The sequence below is a fragment of the Corythoichthys intestinalis genome, chromosome 15 (assembly GCF_030265065.1).
Source record: "Corythoichthys intestinalis isolate RoL2023-P3 chromosome 15, ASM3026506v1, whole genome shotgun sequence".
NCBI lineage: Eukaryota > Metazoa > Chordata > Actinopteri > Syngnathiformes > Syngnathidae > Corythoichthys > Corythoichthys intestinalis.
In genome coordinates, this window is record NC_080409.1 from 34,792,381 (window position 1) to 34,809,971 (window position 17,591).

Consider the following 17,591-nt stretch of genomic DNA (forward strand, 5'->3'; position numbering starts at 1 on the left):
TAAGCTCAATTGTTGTCGTAGCTTTTGAAAGTTTAGGTTTAAAGAAATTCTAAATGTCCATCTTGCCTCCCTAGGTGTAATTTTGGCTAAGCAAAGCCAAGGACCATCTCCTATGTGCTAGTCACATGATCTGTTCAAAAAATTCATTTTTACCCATTATGGAATACTTTGTAGGATTCTTGTTCATTTCATTCATTTTTGTTGTTTGCTTTACAACTTTTTTAGATAACATTTTAACGGTTGGTTCTTTATTTTAAAAGGGAAGTTCAGAATTTTTGACATTAGGCTTAATCTTCGAGTTTGAGGGGGTTTAATTAGTCGTTGGAGTTGGTCTCAACAAATTGCGTGCAGCTTGTCAGTTATTTCTTCGTTTCAGGCCTCCGGAGTGGCTAAGCTAGCGCGAGTCAATGGTGGTTGAAATCAACTCCATCGACTAATTAAACCCCAGCTAACTCGAAGATTAAGCTTATGTGAAAAATTCAATTACATGTGATGCAGAGGTTGCGCTAGACTTTTTCGTTGTCTGTCATTTTGACTGACAGGGTCATAAAAATCCGGTCATAATCTATTTTTACCCGTCACTTAAATTTTTAAAATGATGATAATAACATTGTGGTGACCCTTTGTTTGGCATAATTCACCTTCCATACTTGTGTGTCCATTTGGCCGAGCGCGTTAGCGGCTACGACACAGTCACGTGACAGAAACACTTAAGAGCCGCGCGCGTTCCGGCTCGAATAGAGAGTTCACAGAGAGCAGCAGAGCTACAGCTGCTGGACACAGCAATTCGAGCTAACAAGACTCTTAACATTGCATACCGCTTCAACATATTCAATAGTATTTAGTTTTCATTCATTTTAAATTAATATTCTGTCCAAACAAGCTTAACAGAGAATCCACACCGTGCCATCACACATCAAGCAGATGAATACGTAACTTTTTCTCCGCAGTGACAAAAACAGCTGACTGTGGCCCCAGTAGGTAGGCTACATTATGGAACAATGAAATTAACAGTTCACCTGCTGTGGCCTGAACGGAGTCTTACACCTTCCTCCTGGTGCGCATGGACTTGAATTGCGTGCCCGCTTGTGCAGTCCCTGTTTTTTCACCTCTTTTATCAACACCATCGTCGTTTTGGGGCTTTTTGAAGAAACTTCGGACACTCAGTTGCCTTGACATTTTTCAGAGTAAGGCCAACGACGTCATGCATCGAGAGACAATAGCTAATTAATATGCTCACTCGCCACCCTGTGGTCTGGGGTGTGAATTGCAACCTGTCAAAATGACAGGTGGACTTCAGTTTTTTCCGTCACAGTTTTAAAAAATCGGTCAACGACGGAAAATATTCGGTTATCGCGACCCCTGATGTGATGAAATTTTTCTGTTGTCATTCTTATGTTGAGGCAGCAAAGTGAGAAAAATTGGTAAAAGTACCTGATAGATTAATTTTAAAGTAACTTAGTTCCATTGATAATAAAATAATCAGTAAAGTAACTATTTTTTTGAGGTATAATCAGTAATTAAATTACTTTTTCAAGTAATCTGTCCAGCACTGTCCAGCACCCCCATGACTCTTGTGAGGATAAGCTGCATGGAAGACGAATGATTATGATAATTTTGAAAATACAATACTTGGTGCCTTGCATATAAAGATTAAGATATTTTTAACTCAACGGCAGCAATCATTTGCTGTCAGCTGCTCTCAATTCAAATGGATTACACGGCTATCTTTCACAATTGCAGCCAATCAGTTAAACATGAAGTTAAACGTAAGTGAACCATGGGTTCAACCAACAGCACATCTTTTTGCCCCATCAGCTGATCAACTAACGTCACTGAATTGCTGTTGTCGTGGAAACACCAATGACGTTGCAGACGAGGGAAACACTGCATCCCCGTGGCCACTTCCAACCTTATCAGTTATTAAAGTGACATAGCCTCGTCCTTGCTTAGTGAAAGTAAAGCAGAGCAACACACCGGGGAGGAGGAAGGCCTTATTATAGACTCGGTACAGTAGTAAAACTCAGAGGTGGAAGAAGAGGAGCTCTGTTTTGCCTGCTGATGGCTGAACAGCTGATGCAGGGGGGCAGCAGTGCACCCCAAGGCTTCTTCACATAGAAATTGAAAGGAGGAGGAAAAAGAGGAGGGGAAGGAGGAGGCGTGTGGAGCTAGAACTAGCGTCGGTATGCGAGGCTTCATAGCAGGCATGTCCGTACACAAGAGCGTCAGCTCTGCATGGCAGGGTCCTGTGAGGAGGATAGCACGAGAAGGTGAGTCCAGACAGGCTAGCGACGATGATTTCAGCCTGCACATTTTGCACTCAGTAACAAAAAAAAACTTTGCGTTCGTACGACAATGTTAGCATCCAACCTAAGTGTTGGCCTGAGGATTTTTTGCGCTTTACTGACGCTCCATCACGAGAGCTCGCCAGCGTGATGACATAAACATAAAATATAACTGACGTGTGGTGTACCATTTAAGGCGATGCAGTCTTGTGATTCAAAACCAATTTCAAGTATCAACTGCTGTATAGCGATGCAGTCTTGTCATTCAAAGCCAATTTCAAGTATCAACTGCTGTATACCTTGAAAAAAATGATTAGGAATAGTGTCTTGGTTCGGGGGTTAGGATGCTGATTTAGGGTTAGGAATTATTCTCTTGTTAATGGGTGATTATCAGATTTAGGTTTCAGGTTAGACCAGGGGTGTCCAAACTTTTTGCAATAGGGGCCAGATTTGATGTGGTAAAAATGTAGGGGGCGCACAATGGCTGACGTCCTTTACGTAGAACAATACATTTAAGCAAATTTTAGCAAGCCATTCTGTGTGTCACATTCGTCTTATTTATTTATTTATTTTTAATCATTTCAACAATCTCGCAACTAGCCTTTGTGGCGTTCTCTTTCGACTCTCGGGCTCTTGCAAAATACTGCTGTGAAGTTAAACTACCTTCAAGTTGCTTCATTTTCTCACTACCTAGCTTCCTTATAATCGTGTCGTACATGTCAGTGTGTCTTGTTTGGTACTATCGCCACACATTGAACTCTTTAAAAACAGTCCCTTTGCAAATAAGGCCGACACAGTTGTTGCGTATTTTAGTGGAGAAATAGTCCAATTTCCACCTATCGTCGGCCGTCGCAGTCCACCCTCTTTTTTTTTTGTTGTTGATTGTCGCCATTTTATAAAATTAGGAGTAAATGGTCACACGGGGTAATGTTGCTTAGAATACTGCTGCCTTTTAGTGGGTAAATGAGGAGCAGGATTTAGTGTGTAAGCTACTTTATATGCTGGTAGCAGTACTGCTGACGAATTTATTAAGTCTGTGTGCGGGCCAGATGATATTGATTTTCTGACAGAGGCTGGGGGCCGGATGAAATTTGACCACGGGCCGCATTTGGCCCCCGGGCCGGACTTTGGGCATGTCTAGGTTAGACTATTGATTTAGGTTAAGGATTAGTACCCTGGTTTAGGGGTTAAGTTAGGTTAGGTTAGGTTAGGTTAGGTTAGGTTAGGATTTAGGGTTAGAATTTAGGGGTACTTCCCTGATCTAAAGGTTTCAGGTTACACCATAAACTTAGGTTTAGGGTTAGTGGCCGGGTTTAGGGGTTAGGCCCCTCATTCAAGATTACTTTCAACGAGAGCAACAAATCCTAATCTTTGATTTAGCCTTGGTGTTAGTATTCAGAGGATGATTCAGAGGAATACCCATGATTTTTGAGTTTGGGTTGGAGTCCTGATTTGGGAAAAAAAAGTAAGAAAGAAATAGAGAAAAAATACTTCAAGCCTGTCTTATAGCAACAGTGATTTTATCTATTTTTCTCTTGTGAGAATGTTGTCTCTCTTGTATTGAATGTGTCTGTTGCAGTGGGTAGTGGAACAAATGTTGACGAGAGGCTTAAAGCTGCTCGAGAAAGGAGAGAGGAGCAACAAAGGTTACTCGGTAAGCGGGTGGTTACTTAGAACAAATCCTTGTACAAATTAGTACTTGAACGTAACCTAGTCCATTTGTACATTTCTCAAATTAAGCCTCCCGAGTTCACAACAGGTATGAGCGGGAACAGCGTGCCAAACTTCACTATGAGCAGCAGCTACAGGAACGGCAGAAGAAACTGCAGGAGCAGAAGCGCAAGGAAGATCGAAGACGTGCCGCCGTGGAGGAGAAAAGACTGCAGTATCTCAAGGAAGAGAAAGTCAGTTCTTTAAAGATGTTGATTAAAAACAACAGGGGGGAAAAAGATGTTGATAGTTTTAGCCTGAAATGTGAAGGAGATTGGTAGCGGTGGAAGTAAGTCATATAGAGCGTATGCAATGACATGAGCGTGTGCAATTACTGAGTCTTGACCGTTAAGGGTTTCAGTGCAATAATGAATCTGAGGATTCTGACTAACAGAAAAATATAGGAGTGTATAAACACTATACACGATACATAGGTGATCATGTTTTTCCAAATCATAAGGAGCGAAATGAATCAGCAGTGCGCCGAACCAAGGAGAAGAGTCAAAGAGCCCAACAGAAATCCAGCCAAAACGTGAGCGGAAGGAAGCCCACCAAAAATGGTAACACACAAGTCTAATGTAATGTGTGCGTTCTTAAACTTTCTATTCTCTAGAGGCTTAACTTTTCTTGGCACGTTCTAATCTTAAACTCCACGCTGCTCCATCCACACATTAGCTCCACGTCACATAGCCCTCAGCACATGGGAGAAGAACCTGGTGAGTCGTCTGCTTACCCCCACAAGCTCTTTTTTGGCCCGGAGCAAGAGTGCTGCTGATCAGTCAGGAGAAGAAGGTACTGATCCTAGCTGAAAGCAATACATCATAGGAATGGCTTGCTAAAAAACTTCTGCGCTCTTTGATAACTAATGCCTTTCTTCTCCCATTCTCCTCATACTCATTCCCATTCTGTCCATTTTTCTTCCTTTTAACTTTCCCTGCACATTCTCATGATAATCACAATAAATGCTGGCTCAGTTGTTTATATTTGTCGCCGTGCAGTTTCCTTTTACTCCACGACCAGTAGCAGCTTGAGCAGCACGCCGCAGTTGGTGCAGGACCACAGACCCAATATCCAGAAACCCCAGAACCAGAGACCCCAAGACAAGAAACTCGTGACTCAAAGACCCCAAAACCAGAAACTCCAGATTCAGAAGACCCAGAACCAGAGACCAAAGGAACAGAAACCACAAACCCAGAGACCACAAGTCCAGAGACTTGAGAACCAGAAGCCTCAAGCTCAGAGACCTCAGATGAAGAAAACTCAGAACCTGAGGCCTCAAAGTCAAAGACCGCCACCACACCTGAGTCCCAGCGTCACCCATAGTAAAAGTACCAGCAGTGTGAAGGTGATACTTTGATATTAACTTAAGGTTTTTATAAATACAACAGACAACATTTCTCTAGCTGCACGGTGTCAGAGTGGTTAGCATGTCCGCCTCACAGTTCAGATAAAGTGTTCAATCCCGGGCTCCGGCCTTCCTGTGTGGAGTTTGCATGTTCTCCCTGTGTCTGTGTGAGTTTTTTTTGGGTATTCCGGTTTCCCCCTACATCCCAAAAACATGCATGGTAGGCTGATCGAACACTCTAAAAATACCCTAGGTATGACTGTGTGCACGAATGATTGTTCGTCTCCCTGTGCCCTGCGATTGGCTGGCAACCGATTCAGGGTGTACACCGCCTACTGTTCTACTACCCATAGTTTGCTGGGATTGGCTCCGGTACCCCCTGTGACCCCCGTGAGGATAAGCGGCTCGGAAAATGAATGAATTACATTTCTCTTGCTTAGAAACATGGAGAGAGCTAAATTTTGTAAAAATTCATTACCGTATTGGCCCCAATATAAGACGGTGTTTTTTTCATTGAAATAAGACTGAAAATTAGGGTTGGGAATCTCTGGCATGAAGCCGATTTGATATGTATCTAGATACATAGGTTACGATTCGATTAAAAAACGATACATTTTTAAGGCCGAGCAATTCAATGCGATTCGATACAGTTCAAGAACGATACGGTTCGATACAGAGTGAAAACGATACGATAGTAAACATTTGTTGTGTGTGTCAGTACAGTATTTTAAACATATAAAAAAGACCACATTTCTAATAGCAAAATTAAACAACAAAATTTCACACCAATTTTATGTTTTATTTTTATGAAGAAAAAAAAAAAAAGGCTTACTATATGACCGTCATTTTGTTGGATGGGATTGATAATAAAACTCCAGTGACAGACAACAATAAAGTGCCGTAATTCAATTACTGTATTTCCTGGTGTTTTGAACACAAGAGGTAAGTAATTTAAGTGCAAACTTTCAACGTAAACATCTTACAAACAAAAAATATTAATTATATGCAGCAGCTCTAGAAAAAAAAGAATTAAACCTGCTAGAGTTATCATAAATAAATAATAGATTATGCTTTACGACTGGTATAATTGGGGGAATAAAAACAGGGCATTTTAGACAGACAGGTCAATAATCATTACTTTAACCTAATACACGGCAAATTCATTCACTCATGCCTGTGCTTCCTCATTTTTTATTCCTCATCACTGTCCATATCTTTTTTGAATGGCAGATTTTTCTTGAGGAAGATCAATTAATCCACATGTTCATGTTTAAGTAGACTGCGTTTCGTGGAAACAATATGCCGCCCTTTCCACCAGTGTAGTGGGTTATTTTTCAGGGTTAAAAACTCACGATCTCTATATGGCTCCACACTTCACGCTAGCTCTGTCCCATGCGAACAGATCTGGCTGCCTTCATCCCTTCAAAGTCCGACTTTTGTTTTCCTGGGTGCGTTGAAAATAAATCGCTGCACGTCGCTGGCATCGGTGCTCACACTGTCTATTGTTTTAGCATGTTGCTTTGTTGCCACTACTAGTTTCGTTTTTGGCTGTGAAGAAAACGCTACAGAGCGTGCGTTACAGTGGTTTTGTTAGCTCTCGCGTTGTTATGACACGCCCGTGACGATTGGGTAATGTCGTGTTGTTATGACACACCCGTAACGATCGGGTAATGACGGCGACTAGTAGCGGTTCTGCCGAAATGTATAGGAAGTTGAGTCAACCACGACTGTGAGCTTGTCCATATTACATCATGCGTGCGGTCTGAGTCTAAACGCGCTGTGTGGTGAATGACACAAGCGCAGCATGTGAAGTAAAAGCTAAATTATTATCCTATTAAGCAATGCATTGAACTAGGCATTAGAAGCCAATTCTTGTGCTCGCGATAGCCTAATTGAATATTTAATGGCTAATTACTGTCGAATGGTAAGTTTACTATCGATACAGCTGTATCTCTCACCTGTAAAACCGGATATCCGGTCGTATCGGTTTATCGTTCTCAAGCTTACTGAAAAAGAGGGGGTTGTCTTATATTCGCGGTCTAGACATTATACCCATTCACGACGCTAGATGGCGCCAGATATCATTGAAGCAATGTTCTGTCATGACAGATCTCAGCTACTCTCAAGTTTAACCAGTTTGCATTATTTTATTGCAATGTTTTTCCTTATTCAGATTTGTTTCAAGACTACAGTTACAGTTAGACTTCACTTTGATGGTTAATGCAGTTATTGCAATTTTGTTGTTTTATCACAATATATTGGTTTATTTACATTTCAAAAACCAGAAGCCATTCATTTACGAATGTGATTGCACTTTAGTTTACATATTTAAATGTTCAGATATTAAGATTTGAACGAGGCAAAATAACATGCTTTTTCTTTCAAATATATTGTTATAATCATTTGTTTCGGATGTACTGTAATTATTTTCTGTATAAAAAATAATTTGGTGTTCAAAAAGTATTTTTTCAAACTTGAGTCTTGAAAAAGAGGGGGTCGTCTTATAATCAGGGCCGTCTTATATTCAGGCCAATACGGTAATTAAATAATTATATGAATAAAGACCTCTATAGTGTTCTTGCTTTGCCCACTTTAGAAAGAGGTGTGCCTGTTAGAAATGTCTACTAGAAGTTTTATGTGCAGAAACACTCACCTTCCTACTGTTTGTCCCTTTTTTGGTGTAGCCCAAGGCGGTAACACCGCACAACGCTATCAAGAAGACCTCAAACGCTGGTCCAGACAAACGGTCGCCTGTGAAAAACAATGTCTCCACTAAAACAAGCAGAACAACCTCTTCGCCCTCTCCAGAACGGTAGGTGATAACAAATCATGTAACACAACGACAACATGAGCGATTCTCAGGGCATTGAATCGATTGCAACTGTACTGTTGTGATTCTCTGAAGACGTTTTGCCTCTCATTCAAGCAGGCTTCATTAATGCATGCATGGTAGGACAGACACTAATGTGTGTTTTTGGGTTTGGAATCATGACTCTTTATTTATTAGCTCTTGCGACCAGCTTTATTCACGGGCTAATCCAGACAGAATTGGCATATTCAGCAACGACTAGCTTAACGTTTGTCAGATCTATTCCTCCAGCCAGCCATCCACTCTTTTCACATCATTCAAGTTGTTATTTAGGGTTTAGTCCATGCTTTCCAGAGAAGCCACTGTCCTTCAACAGCAGTTGGTGGTGAAAATGCCTATATTATGGTCAGATAAGTTGTAAGAAGAGTTCAGTTTATTTTTTGGCAGAAAAAAAATCTTAAGAATATTGGCATGGCTTGGTATTGTATGAGAAAGATGGATGGTGTCACAAGGTTAATGCTCGTCTAGAGATGTTGCTCCCACTTTCACGTTGACTTATCTCGTCCTATTAAACCATCTACCTTCTGTTTCCATAAAATGCTCATTTTTGTCCTCAAAAGAGTGCCGCTTATATTTTATGTGTGGGGAGAAAGCTGCGTCTTGACCTGAGGAGTAGGCCTGACTGAACGATTCAATGCTCTGAAAATTAAATTAACTGAATAAATAAAAATAGTCAGGCCAACATGAGACATTTTTTTCTTCCATATTGAAGGGTTCACAGAAGATCGAGCCGTCGACACTCTATCCCTCTTCAACTAGACCTCGAGTCTGTTCCTGAGGAAGATGTTCCCATTTGCAACTCTGCCCTGTCACCCGGGAACTCAAGGCCTGGCAGGCCTGTCATTGAAGACAGAATGGAGGATTCACCTGAGACTCAAAGTTCTGGGATAGAGGTTGAAAGCAGAACTGCAGGAGATGGCAGTGAGTTCTGACAAACTTGTATCTTGAATAAGATCACATTTTTGTTTTCCCTCATTATTCCTGTGAGCATTAATGAAATATAATGGCGATATTGGTTCTTTTGTTTTCTTCAGGTCCCTCCATTATGCTTTCACCACCATCTGAATCCATGTTAAGGCCCTCAAGTGGTACCACTGACCCAGAAGAGGCCTCTCGCTTGTTGGCCGAAAGAAGGCGAGAAGCCAGGCAGCTCAGAGAGCTGGAGGAGCAGAAGCGCTTGGAGGCTGCCGAAGCTGAAAGGTAAGCGTAGAACAGGAACCACTTCTCAGATACACGTGATTCATCGATCCCGCCCTTGATCTCCAGACGGAGTCATGAGGCGCTGGAGCGCCACAGGGCTGAGGAGCGAGCTCGGCAGCAGGCCGAAGCCGAACATCTGATTGCAGAAAAGCAAAGACGTGAGGAAGAGGAGAGTAAGAAGGCGGAGGAGGAGAGGCTTCAGGCGATGCGGGAAGCAGCTCTCCTGCACAAGCAGGTGGGTGACATATACCTGTCTGACCTCCCTGAACATTCACTCATTTAATCCTAATCCCCTAACCGAGATCAACAAACCCATTATGTGATCGAACCCTCTCCTTATCACTTGACTCTAAATCAGGAAAAATTACATCTCAATTTAAGTGTTGTCTTTTGCGTCTCACATCCACTACCGCTGTGTTGGATCACAGTGACTCTGTCACAACAGGTCCAAGATGCAAAGAGTGGGGACTGACTTGGCTAAAGTCAGACTTTAGTCAGAAGTTTTAGAACTACAGACTTGCTAAGTAAAGAGTTCTGAATAACTCAAGACTGCTGGCCTCAAAGCGATTCTATATATGGCACAATATCAGCCTATAAAACTGTAAAGGCTTAAATCTGATGCTGCCACTAACTAATTTTAGTTGCCGCTTATCCTGTTCATATGTCAGTGGGAACAAAACTCCTAATAGCGTGGCTCAGTGGTAGAGTCATTCGCCAAACCTAGAGGTTGTGGGTTCGATTTTCTACCCTGGTACAGTGTATCACAAAAGTGAGTACACCCCTCGCATTTCTGCAGATATTTAGGTACAGTATATCTTTTCATGGGACAACACTAGTGGTGTAACGGTACACAAAAATCTCGATTCGGTACATACCTCGGTTTTGAGGTCATGGTTCGGTTCATTTTCGGTACAGTAAGAAAACAAAATGCAAAATATAAATGCTAGTTGTTTATTACACACTTTTGTGCTTTTGAACAATAGGAAAAAAAGTAGTGGGTATTTTAAGATAATAATCCAACAACAATTTGCCTTTCAGACCCCGCGTATTGTTCAGCTTTCTTTCTGAAAGAAAGAAGAAAAAAGAAGTCCTGTGCTAAAGAGAAAAGCAATCCCAATGACAAATACATTAACATGTACTTTACAAATTAAATGCCTCAATGAATCATTTTTTTTCTTATAAACGGTTTTCAAAAGCTTTATTGGTGGATTTTCTCAAGTTAAAGCGCCACACAGAAATTAATAAATTTAATTGTGTAAGCAGGATCTGTGTATAATTCTTATTATTTAATTACAGGTGTTTTAGCTCATTTCAATTTATTTTATTTAAATGGGTTATTATTTATTTTATTATGTGTTTATATTTTACAAATGTGATGTAGTATTAATTTATATTATATATTTTATGTTGTATAACTTTAGTTCCTATGTAAATATTAGTTCCTACTTGTTTTTTTTTTTTTTTTTTGTGGTAGGAGGGTTTTGTATTGAACACGGGGCTGTGTTGGTTATTATTATAGCAGCGAAGATAACAGTAAATCAACAAATACAAGTCAACTGTGCCCCGATCTACCATTCAAGAGATCTGATGGACTCAAAAAGTGGGTTACGATTGCATATTAGTTTGAAAATCGACCGGATCCACCGTATTTTTACACGAGTGACTTCCGGTCTGCCCGGTCTGCTAGCTAGTAGTATTGACGCAGGAGGGCCGCGTCTCGCGTCAAATAATAAACTCTGCCGTTCTTTTCGCACGCATCGCGTTGAGCCGCTTCTGGGACGGGTCTAACATGCTGCCGCACTGTGACTGGTGTGCATTGGCTGATTGACTTTAACGGTCGCGTTTCACAGCGTTGTCGCGGTGGCCATGTTGTCGTGCCGTTGACGTTTCTTACTGTCCTACCGTGTTGGTCCTCATTATAGTAGAGAAGAAGGTAAATATAATCAACACAAAGAAACTGTAACCCGATCGACTCACAGCCTCGAAAAGTAAGGGTTACATTACGTCAAAAACTCGTTCGGTACGACTCCGTTCCGAACCGAGCACCATGTACCGAAACGGTTCAATACGAATACATGTACCGTTACACCCTTAGACGACACTGACAAAATGACACATTGACACAATGAAAAGTAGTCTGTGTGCAGCTTATATAATAGAGTTAATTTATTTTCCCCTCAAAATAACTCAAAATATAGCCATAATATCTAAACCCCTGGCAACAAAAGTGAGTACACCCCTTAGAAACTACGTACATCCCTAAATGTCCGAATTGAGTACTGCTTGTCATTTTCCCTTCAAAATGTCATGTGACCCGTTAGAGGAGTGCTGTCAGCATTTCTGCAGAGATTGAAGAGGTGGGGGGTCAGCCTGTTAGTGCTCAGACCATACACCACACTCTACATCAAATTGGTGTGCATGGCTGTCATCCCAGGAGGAAGCCTCTTCTGAAGAGTGTACAAAAGAAAGCCCGCCCGTCTCATCAGACCATTGGAAATTGTTGCCGTAATCCATGTGCATTGTTGACATGTCTTTAGCAAACTGTTGCGGGCTTTCTTGGGATGTACGTAGCTTCTAAGGGGTGTACTCACTTTTGTTGCCTGGGGTTTGGATATTAATGGCTATATTTTGAGTTATTTTGAGGGAAAAAATAAATTAAATCTATTATATAAGCTGCACACAGACTACTTTTCATTGTCTCAAAGTGTCATTTTGTCAGTGTTGTCCCATGAAAAGATATACTTAAATATCTGCAGAAATGTGAGGGGTGTACTCACTTTTGTGATACACTGTGAGTATCCTCAGGCAAGATACTGAACCCCACGTTGCTCCTGGTGCTGCATCATCAGTAAGTGAATGAGTATATCGTGTCAAAGTGCTTTGAGTGCCTTGAAGGTGTAAAGGTGCTATACAAGTATAACTCCATTTACCATTTAAAAGATGACTGAACTAGACTTGACTCACTTCACCCAAGTAACTACTTCTCTGGACTAGCATGAAACATGGCGAGCCGAAATAACTATCTTCAATTTGTTTCACAGTAACATGTGATTTAGAAGCTTGAAGGTTCAGACTAATTTCTTATGTCTTGGACATGTGACTAAACTCTTACCTGATTGCAACCACACTGTGACGGCTGCAGAGAGAGGAGGAACAAGCCAGAGAGCGAGAGAAAGCAGCTCAGATACAAAAGGAACGAGAGCTGTATGCACAGAAAGAAGAAGCAGAGCGCCAAGTCAGGAAAAAGGTGACACCCCCACACCCCACACCCCCAGCCTATAAAGCATTTTACTATCAAAATCTATTGTTTTGTTGTTGTTGTTGTTGTTGTTGTTAGCATGTCAGTTAGCAGTCTTAGACCAGTTTTAAAAAGCCCGTGGCAAAGCCTGTGGCTGATAATGGGAAATCGTAAAGATTACAAATGCATTTCATGGGGCTATGATGCTGCAGTTTCATACAGATGCAAAATCAGGAAGCCTTTGTGAAAGTCAGCTTTTGAAGTACATTTGCATTAGCCTATCTGCTGCAGCCTATCTGTTCCTCCAACAGCTGCAGGTGCACTACCTGTGCAATACCTGAACCTGGCATCCTTTTGTATTTAAAAAAAAAAAAAAAAAAAATCCTTATTCTCCAGGCAACGACTGTTAATCATGTGAGCCGTCTGACTTGAAAACGAGGATGAATGTTTTTTCCAATGTAACCATAACACTCAAAGCCCTTTCGCCCTGCAGCGACTGGAGGAGATCATGCGGCGGACCAGAGGAACAGTTTCTCCTGACATGGTGAGGCTCACCCAACAAAGTCTTGTGATCCAATCAAACATTGCACCGCTTTGTCTCAAACTACTTCATTAGTTTACTCTTAACCGCAGAAATCAGCAACGGTGAGCATCTTACCAAATGAGAACACTGAGCCTCCTGTGCAGGATGCCGTCAAGCCGCCGAGTTCAAGGCCCTCACAGATAGTTGTGGATGACAAAGGCGCCAACGATGACATGGTGCCTGTTGTGGCCTTTAAAGAGCGCAGGTCTCTTCGGACTCTCACAGGTCTGGAAGACATCCAGACACACCAACGAGCAGGTGAGACCATGTAAAAAGGTGAATACAGTTGTGGTCAAAAGTTTACATACACTTGTGAAGAACATAATGTCATGGCTCTCTTGAGTTTCCAGTTATTTCTACAACTCTGATTTTTCTCTGGTAGAGTGATTGGAACAGATACGTCTTTGTCACAAAAAACATTCATGAAGTTTGGTTCTTTTATGACTTTATTATGGGTGAACAGAAAAAAGTGATCAAATCTGCTGGGTCAAAAATATACATACAGCAGCGCTAATATTTGGTAACGTGTCCCTTGGCCATTTTCACTTCAATTAGGCGCTTTTGGTAGCCATCCACAAGCTTCTGGCAAGCTTCTGGTTGAATCTTTGACCACTCCTCTTGACAGAATTGGTGCAGTTCAGTTACATTTGATGGCTTTCTGCCATGGACTTGTTTCTTCAGCATTGTCCACAAGTTCTCAATGGGGTTTGAGTCAGGACTTTGGGAAGGCCATTCGAAAACCTTAATTCTAGCCTGATTTAGCCATTCCGTTACCACTTTTGATGTGTGTTTGGGGTCATTGTCCTGTTGGAACACCCAACTGCGCCCAAGACCCAATCTTCGGGCTGATGACGTTAGGTTATCTTGAAGAATTTGAAGGTAATCCTTCTTCTTCATTATCCCATTTACTCTCTGTAAAGCACCAGTTCCATTGGCAGCAAAACAGCCTCACAGCATAATACTACCACCACCGTGCTTGACGGTAGGCATGGTGTACTTGGGGTTAAAGGCCTCACCTTTTCTCCTCCAAATATATTGCTGGGCATTGTGGCCAAACAGCTCGATTTTTGTTTCGTCTGACCACAGAACTTTCCTCCAGAAGGTCTTATCTTAGTCCATGTGATCAGCAGCAAACTTCAGTCGAGCCTTAAGGTGCCGCTTTTGGAGCAAGGGCTTCCTTCTTGCACGGCAGCCTCTCAGTCCATGGAGATGCAAAACACGCTTGACTGTGGACACTGACACCTGTGTTCCAGCAGCTTCAAATTCTTGGCAGATCTGCTTTTTGGTGATTCTCGGTTGAATCTTCACCCTCCTGACCAATTTTCTCTCAGCAGCAGGTGATAGCTTGCGTTTTCTTCCTGATCGTGGCAGTGACAAAACAGTGCCATGCACTTTATACTTACAAACAATTGTTTGCACTGTTGCTCTTGGGACCTGCAGCTGCTTTGAAATGGCTCCAAGTGACTTTCCTGACTTGTTCAAGTCAATGATTCGCTTTTTCAGATCATGTATGTATATTTTTGACCCAGCAGATTTGATCACTTTTTCTGTTAACCCATAATAAAGTCATAAAAGAACCAAACTTCATGAATGTTTTTTGTGACAAAGAAGTATCGGTTCCAATCACTCTATCGGAGAAAAATCAGAGTTGTAGAAATAACTGGAAACTTAAGAGAGCCATGACATTATGTTCTTCACAAGTGTATGTAAACTTTTGACCACAACTGTATGTCTTGAAATCCTTCAATAACGTCAATAAGCAATGCCCAGTCCTTCAACACTAAACCTAACCACATAACCCAAACTATGAATCACTCCCTAATTTACAATCCCACAAGCTAGCTATCCCTTGCCTCCGGCACTAAACCTTTCACTCATTCATTTTCTGAGCCACTTAATCTCACAAGGGTTAACTATGGGCAGTAGGCAGGGAACACCTTGGAACGGTTGACAGCCAATCACAGGGCAGAAGAAGACGCACAACCATTCGTGCACACACTCATACATTTGGACAATCAACTTAACCAATTTAGCGTAACCATACATCCAAATCCCACAATATTCGCCAAACTTCTACAGCTAACCATACACCCCAACCTACCAACGCTAACATTAATCCTTATTCATAACCCTAAACATAATCATCTAACATTTACAAAAATCCTATTCATGGCATGACCTTGCCCCTTAACTAAACCAGACGTCCAAAGTCCAGCCCGGGGGCCAAATGCAGCCCGTGGTCAAATTTCATCAGGCCCCCAGCCTCTGTAATAAAATCAATAATGTCTGGCCCGCTCACAGACTTAATAAATTGGTCAGCAGTCGTGCTACCAGCAAATGAAGTTGCTTACACACTAAATGCTGCTCCTCATTCACCCACTAAAAGGCAGCAGCACTCTAAGCAACATTACCCCGTGTGACCCTTTACTCCCAATTTTCTAAAATGGCGACAATCAACAACAACAAAAAAGAACGTTGACTGCAACAGCTGACGCTTCAAGGATAGGTGGGAATTGGACTATTTCTTTACTAAAATATGCAACAACTGTGTCTGCCTTATTTGCAAAGAGGCTGTCGCTGTTTTTAAAGAGTTCAATGTGAGGCGATATTACCAAACAAGACACACTGACATGTACGACAAGATTACAGGGAAGATACGTAGCGAGAAATTAAAGCAACTTGAAGCTAGTTTAATTTCACAGCAGCAATATTTCGCAAGAGCCCGAGAGTCGAAAGAGAACGCTAGAAAGGCTAGTTGCGAGATTGTTGAAATTATTAATTGAAAAAAAAAAAATAAAGCAAATGTGACACACAGAATGGCTTGCTAAAATTTGCTTAAATATATTGTTCTACGTAAAAGACGTCAGCCAAGGTTGGGCCCCCACATTTTTACACCAAATCTGGCCCCCTTTGCAAAATGTTTGGACACCCCTGCTCTAAACCTAATGCCAAACACTTTAGCTGGCAGTTAGAAGCCTAAAACCAGTCCACGTGAGTTTAAATGACTTATGAGTTGATAAGGAAATACGTATCTCTGCAAAGTGACCCATTATGTAATCCCATCATTCATGGCTGACTCTGTTTTTATCTCCCTCTTCTCTATCCTCAGAAGTCATCTGAGCTGCATTGTCTCAGTCAAGCACATGGAAATCACCACCATACAATGAGGATTACAATAACGGTCATCTTTTTCAATGAACGATTTCAAGGAAAATATCCTAAAAAGATCAATTCAACACAGAAGGTTTATTATTGAATAGCAGCTTTCTTTTCCGAAAACCATCATCTCCTGTGCACGTACAATCACGATCCAATCCTTGATATTTGTTGTTATTGAAGTGCTTTTTTTGCAGTTAGAATGAATGCATACTGCTGTAGTGCGAGTAAACACACATTTACAAGCTGCTAAAGAAACTTCTAGTAGTTCCCAAAGACTTTGCTTTTTAAAGTGTTGAATAATATATTTTTGCACAAATAGCTGTGGCTTTGCTTATTAACAATAATTACAATATGCAATCTTTAGCAAAGTGACGTATGGTAGTTTATTCTTGTTACACGAAAGCCTACAAACTAATAAGCAGTTAATGATGTTAACTTTTTTTGTAATGTTTAGAAAATGGATTTAAATATACTGTACATGTTATACTATTTGTTTAAGGCTGATTGTAAATTAAATTTGCTGAAAGAGATGCCTTCCTATATTGTATGTCATATGCATATAATATTACCATTGCTTTACCATTCTTCACTCTTCAAACCAATAAAAACATGCAAGTACAAAAGTAGCCTATGGCTCATAGTCAAATTTATGCGCATCATTCATGACAATCCAAACCTTTAGAACAATCCTGTGCATTAGCTGCACTGCTACAAATGTAAACTGTTCAAAACAACAGAATTCTAAGCACAGATATCTTTATGTTTTTGTAGTCACTAAAGAGTCACTTTTGTAGAGCTGCTGAACGCACTGAACCTTTTACATGCGTGCTACTGACAGCAAACTTGTTTTGACAAGTTTCAATAATCAGTGTTGGGAATAACGCCGTTATAATAACGGCGTTATTTTTTCAGTAACGGGGTAATCTAACTAATTATTTTTTCCGCCGTTACTGTTAATGGCGGTCAAAAGCGATGCGTTACTTACCAAGGCGGATCTACTATTCAGGCGAAGTAGACGATCGCCTTAGGCCCCCAACCAGTAGGGGGCCTCCAACCAGCTGCCCTTGCCCCAACGAGCAACGGTTTGGGCCACCGGAGCCAGCAGCACCCCCAGCTATTCGTCATGTATAATTATGTCAGCATACCAAACAAAAAAATAACAAAACAAAAAAGAAAGCCATTTGAATGTGGAATTTATATTA

At 41.2% G+C, this 17,591-nt stretch overlaps 1 protein-coding gene across 3 annotated transcripts; it reads left to right on the forward strand.

Annotated features, from left to right (window-relative positions):
- Nucleotides 1-1,899: 1,899 nt before the first annotated feature.
- On the forward strand, nt 1,900-16,995 carry LOC130931128 (ensconsin-like). Of its 3 annotated transcripts, none has more exons than XM_057859645.1 (14): nt 1,900-2,270; nt 3,865-3,939; nt 4,026-4,189; nt 4,456-4,555; nt 4,671-4,787; nt 4,970-5,340; nt 8,025-8,152; nt 8,922-9,130; nt 9,244-9,409; nt 9,476-9,644; nt 12,552-12,656; nt 13,141-13,191; nt 13,281-13,488; nt 16,340-16,995. In XM_057859645.1, the coding sequence occupies exons 1-14, from the start codon at nt 2,186-2,188 to the stop codon at nt 16,348-16,350; spliced, it is 1,959 nt and encodes a 652-aa protein (XP_057715628.1). In that variant the 5' UTR covers nt 1,900-2,185; the 3' UTR covers nt 16,351-16,995. The 3 variants fall into 3 exon arrangements, with proteins under 3 accessions (XP_057715628.1, XP_057715630.1, XP_057715629.1); XM_057859647.1 differs by having other exon boundaries at nt 13,335-13,488; XM_057859646.1 differs by having other exon boundaries at nt 4,994-5,340.
- Nucleotides 16,996-17,591: the final 596 nt, after the last annotated feature.